The sequence below is a fragment of the Primulina eburnea genome, chromosome 1, assembly GCF_022965805.1.
Source record: "Primulina eburnea isolate SZY01 chromosome 1, ASM2296580v1, whole genome shotgun sequence".
In the NCBI taxonomy this organism is placed as follows: domain Eukaryota; kingdom Viridiplantae; phylum Streptophyta; class Magnoliopsida; order Lamiales; family Gesneriaceae; genus Primulina; species Primulina eburnea.
This window is the reverse complement of record NC_133101.1, coordinates 16657802-16663686: the sequence shown is the minus strand read 5'-3', so window position 1 is coordinate 16663686 and position 5885 is coordinate 16657802. Positions and strand designations below refer to the sequence as shown.

Here is a 5885-nt window from a genome sequence, read left to right as displayed (position 1 = left end):
AACAAAAGTATAAGGGGAAAAAACCAAAATTATCAAAAATCAAAATAAAAATGGCCGGAAAACAATTTAAATCGAGAATACTATTTTACATTTAATATATATTACAATAGTTAAAGGTTTTATATATATATTATATAGTTTTTTATTTTGAAACCTTATATATGTTATGTTAAAATAGTTAGAAATGTAATTTTTATCCATTCAAAAATTCATAGATTTTAATGCAAAATATTAAATGAATGTTTTTTAATTCAAAAATGTTTTTTTTAACACGGACTCCACGTGATTTTTTTTTTTAATTTTTCCTTTTTCTAACGGTAGGTTGAGGATGAGATAAAAATTTTTTTTTTTTTTTTCATTTTTACTTTTTAAAATTTTCCTTTTTCCTTTTTAATTATGAATTTTTTTAAAAATTTTAAATTTTTTCTTTTCGTTATTGGTGTAAGAAAATTTTAAAACAAATCATGTTAGCATACGTTATTTTGCATAACATGATCGTTGAGAATGAGAGAGATCACATGACAAATTAGTACAACGATGAAGATGGCGAACTCGCACAACCTACATGTGGCTCAAACCGAGGATTTCAGGATTATCTTCGGACAAATTCTGAGCTACGTGACACTCAAGTTCATCACCAACTTCGTGCATACTTAGTTGAGCATATCTGGAGGCAATACAACAATAATCCGTGAATTAATATTTCATATATTATTTTTAATTTCATCAAAGTGTGGTTTATTTCTAAGTTATTGTTTCATTTCAATTTCATAATTATATTGTAACTTTAAATAAATTGTGCTCAAGTCTTGTTTATATTCTTCTTCCGTCGTGGTATTTTTTACGAACGTCTACTTTATTTAATAAATATATTTAAAAAACATTAATATTAGTTTTAAAAATTTAAAAATTATTTCATTAAAAGTAAAATTATTTTTAAAATTAGAGTGGACTGTGAGACCCATAAATAACGAGTTTTAATGTTAAAAAGAAAGTGGGTAAAAGAGATATGTTGTTATAATGAGTATGTACGAGTGTATCTCACTAATGTTGATGAATTGGTGGTTGTTATAACACCGACCCATTGTGGGTGCACTTATGAGCCTAATTATTTTTAAATTGGTCTCAAACCTACAAAATGTCAGGAAATATTATGAGTATTAAAAGGTTATGTGGCCGTTTAATCGAGAAACAAAAAGTCCAACTGGATTCTTAAAAAATGAAAATTCCTTGTTGTAATAATATGGATTTGGGGAAGGGTACAACGAAAAATATGGGCTAGTTGTTGTCTAGAAAGCCAAGAAGTTTACAAAAACTCTTGTGTGTCGGTCTGTATATCAATTTTCTGAGATAAATATTTTATTTGATTCACTCAGAAAAAAAAATATTTTTTATGTCAATAATATTTTTTTCATTGAAAATATATATGAGTTGAGCCGTTTCACGGAAAATAATATTGAGTTCCACCCACTACATACCTATTCAAATAAGTTTCTTATTCATATCTGACTATTCTTCTTCCATCTCTTTCAAATATCGGCCTCAGACGGCGGCTACCAAGAGCCGCAGCATTTTCTTGATTTAATATTTTTGTCAATCGATATGTATAATTCTAAAATATGATATACTCCAAATAGATATAAGAAGGTAAAAGGTTACATAAAGATTTGCTAAAAAAAAATCAATTATAATTATAGTTAAGAAAATTATCTGTTTTTTCACAACTTAAAGATTACATGCACTGTGCCCAAAAACAAAATTATAAAGGGGAAAAAACCAAAACTATCAAAAATCAAAATAAAAAATGGCCGGAAAACAATTTAAACCGAGAATAACATTTTACATATAATATATATTACAATAGTTAAAGGTTTTATATATATTATATAGTTTTTTTTTTTATTTTGAAACCTTATATATGTTATGTTAAAATAGTTAGAAATGTAATTTTATCCATTCCAAAATTGATAGATTTTAATGCAAAATATTAAATGAATGTTTTTTAATCCAAACATTTCTAAAAACTGGGCAGAACAAAAGTTGATGACTTGTTGAGTAAGTTTTTTGTGAGACCGTCTCACGAATCTTTATCTGTGAGACGGGTCAACTACCGACATTCACAATAAAAAATAATACTTTTAACATAAAAAATAATAATTTTCCATGGATGACGCAAATAAGAGATCCATATAACAAAATACGATCCGTAGAACTGTATCACATAAGTTTTTGATTTATTCGTTGTAGCATACTGAATCCAAATATCATTTGCTGTGTTCCTCGAGGAAGGAATAAAATCCCTAGAAGCTCGACTCCAAACATTATAAAACAACGTACAATTTAATTTATTATTTCAATTGTATAAACCAAAATTTTAGTACAAGAAAATCGGACAGAACAAAGTAAAGTAGTTTGATTTTCAAATAATAAAAAATTTAAAAAATAATAGATTCATCTTCGATCCATCTAACTCTAATTTTTTTTAAAAAAATAAAATTTACTACTGTTGCTACTGCAATACTGTAGCATTCCGTGGGGTTGAAGCAGAGATGGCCTTAGGATTAAAAGTAAATGGATTACGCGTAGTGTACGCGCGCTCAATCCAGCCTTTATTATACAAAATCAAAATAGTAATCACAAACCCAATTGTCTCCCTTTCTCTCTCTACAAGCAAATACCTTTGAACTCCTGAGGAGGGAAGGATCAGAACTTAGACAGAGGGAGGAAAGGAATAAATTAAGGCGAGATCATGAGTTACTACAACCAGAATCAACCCCCAGTTGGTGTTCCTCCCCCTCAAGGTGACTGATTAGATTATCTGATTTTCCATTTTTCAGAATTTGTATCTGATTTTTTTTATTTACAGGATATCCGCCGGAGGGGTATGCGAAGGATGCCTATCCTCCACCGGGTTACCCGCCGCAAGGCTATCCACCGCAGCAGGGCTACCCACCCCAGGGATATCCGCCACAGTACGACCCTCAGTACGGCGCGCCGCCTCCTCAAAAGCAATCCGGTAGCGCGGGGTTCATGGAAGGATGGTACGTAAACGGATCTAATCATGTGAATTTTTCGGATTTCCTCAATTTAGTTGTTTTCCGATGGCGGTTTTGTGCTTCCTCGGTAGTGGTGGTGTGCACGCGCCTTTTCCAGGCTTTGCTCGCTTTTTCACGGATCATATAATGAACTTTGTCATCATATAATGTTACTAATTATTATTTACTCATTAATTTATCTATTTTAAAATTTTTTTATATAAAATTAAATTTTAGTTCATAAAGAATTATAGTTAGTATTATATATGTATCGATTGGATTGTATTTATGGAGATTTTGAAATCTAATCTCCAAATTTTTGCTACCAATATTTATAGGAGGATTAGTTAAATAAATTGCTTAGACGAAATACATTTTTCATGTATAACTTTCTTTGACTCTTTTTTTTAATGGTATTACTACGCTTGGGATAATGTTTAGAGCGATGAAAATATATTCGCCAGCGTAGAATAATATATGGGAAAAAATTGTTGAATATCGTAATTTCCCCCATTTTTTTCGTATTGTAGATCACTCACATTTGCTAAATTGATATCGAAAATGTGATTAAATCGAATTATTTTTGGTGCAGTTTGGCTGCTCTTTGCTGTTGTTGCCTGCTTGATGCATGCTTCTGAAGAAGAAAGGATGGCTGGAAAATGGATATCACTTCCCCATTTATCTTCCATTTAAGGGTTGTTAATGCTTGTCATATGTTTCCCTTCAAAAATAATAGTTGACTTGTTTCTTGAAATGCCACTCCCTTTTTTTTAAAAAAAATTGTGCCTTTCGTTTGCTAAATTTCTTGGATGGTTTTTGAGTATGCAAGCGTTGTTTATCTGATTTTTTCACAAATCAAATCTCCCGGTCCAAGTTAAATCAATCGATCCAAGCGCAACAGTGGGATATTGGCTTGTTTGGATAGATTAAATTCAAGAGAATTTCAAGTTCGTTTTATATTAGAAGTTAAAATATTATAATAATAATTGTGATAAATTTCAAATATAAAACTCCAAGGAATTTGAAGTTGGTGTGGATATGGAGTGGGTGGCTTCTGTATGATGAGGAAAAAACAATTTTAATTTCTTTCAAACAAAATTTGGACAATTGATGTTATCCAAACCAGTTTTGTTTCATTATAATGGGACATGCATTGTGACGGGGAACATTCCAAATAACTGGGCATATGCGCTACGCGACTAACACAGAATTTGGTTTAATTTTGTGACATTAATTGATTTTTACGATGACATATTCACCATCTTAGAAAAATAATATTTTTCATTTAATATATATTTTGAAAAATTCAAATATTCACTATCACTTCTTCCAAATCACAAATTTAATATTGTGGTAATATGCTTATACAAATAATAATTAAAATTATAACAAAACAATCACAAATCTCATCAAACCAAAAACCCAATTGTACGTGGAAGATACTAGTAATACAAATTCCAATAATAGTCAAATAATTAATTAGTACACAAATTAAACAAAAAAAAACATGGATGAGTAACACATGAAAGTCACAAGAATCTTCACATGGCAAGTTCGGAGCTTTCATGTGAACTCAATGTTTGGTTTTTTTAGTAATTGACTTTTCCCTTTTACCCATAAAAATAATATTATTAACATCAATTGACGTGATATTTGCAATTCTTTTTATTATATTATTAATATTACAAGAAGGGATTAAATAAATCTCGAACTCGAGACATCGACTTTGGTGATGATATTTGTAATTCGTTTTTCTATATTCTATGGTAAATTAATATCTTCAAAATGATCGTAGAATAAACAAAGTGATGAAAACAAATCCTCCGATGCAAACAAGCTTTGATCGGTAGAACACGATGAAATATGCCAACTTAATTGGTAAACTCATTTGTGTGTATCATCGAATTACACAAATATTTATAGATGTTCGAAGTTAGATATTCTATCTATCCCTTGAAAAACAAACAATAGATCACTTTTACAACACTAAATTGCTTCTCTCATTACTCAGTAGTTTGTAACGCTGAATAATCTAACGTAAGTTTGTGGCATTGAATAATCTTTCATAAGAATATTTCTTTCAATGAATGATGTATGAGATAAACTTTTGAGACCATAATACATTTGAAGACTTGCATAAAATTCTTGATAGCTTGATCGATTAATGCATTTCAATAGATTCGATTATCTTCGAGATCTTTAATACTTCGATTTTTATTGTTTTCAATGAAAACGATTAGATCTAAGATTTTAGAAAATGAATTTAACACTTTATCTGTAAAAACTTGGTGGTAGAATCTTGTAGAACCTATAAATCTTTAGAATATATTTTTTTGTGGCAATGTCTTCTAGTGTTCATTTTTGGATTAATTATGATTATTGTTGTGAAAAAATAAAAATTTATGTTAAAAAGTAAAAATCTCAAACTCTCAAAATTTACCAAACTACACACTTTATAATATTTTTCTCTCTACTCAATTGTGAATTTCTTCACAAATGATGAAGATATTTATAGAATTTCTTTACAAATAATCCAAAATAAAATACATCATTACCTACATCATCACACACTAATTTTCAATATTTACAACTCTTATTTTCAACATTCAAATATTCAATACACACATTTTAAATATTATTTTTCAACAATCCCCCTTGTGATGATGATCATAATGATTGTATTCATTACGTGTTTTTATATTGTCTCGTTAAAAACCTTACTAGGAAAAACCCATTGGGATAAAAACTATAGTAAGGGAAAAAGAGTGCAGTCACGTAAACTCTCCCTCATGTTGACATGAACAATTCTTCACGAATTTCGTAGATTACGCATCCCAATATTATATACGT

General features: G+C 29.4%; 1 protein-coding gene across 1 annotated transcript; it reads left to right on the top strand.

Annotated features, from left to right (window-relative positions):
- Positions 1 to 2589: 2589 nt before the first annotated feature.
- Positions 2590 to 3836, top strand: LOC140811677 (protein CYSTEINE-RICH TRANSMEMBRANE MODULE 13-like). Its single transcript, XM_073169719.1, has 3 exons — positions 2590 to 2801; positions 2867 to 3041; positions 3628 to 3836. Exons 1-3 carry the CDS (start codon positions 2750 to 2752, stop codon positions 3671 to 3673), a joined length of 273 nt encoding a protein of 90 aa, XP_073025820.1. The 5' UTR covers positions 2590 to 2749; the 3' UTR covers positions 3674 to 3836.
- The last annotated feature ends 2049 nt before the right edge of the window (positions 3837 to 5885 follow it).

Excerpts from the sequence above, each read along its gene's own strand:
- LOC140811677 (XM_073169719.1), top strand. The coding sequence starts at position 2,750 with ATGAGTTACTACAACCAGAATCAACCCCCAGTTGGTGTTCCTCCCCCT. Across the intron at positions 2,802-2,866 it reads TGGTGTTCCTCCCCCTCAAG|GATATCCGCCGGAGGGGTAT; the intron begins GTGACTGATTAG and ends TTTTATTTACAG. Across the intron at positions 3,042-3,627 it reads GCGGGGTTCATGGAAGGATG|TTTGGCTGCTCTTTGCTGTT; the intron begins GTACGTAAACGG and ends TTTTTGGTGCAG.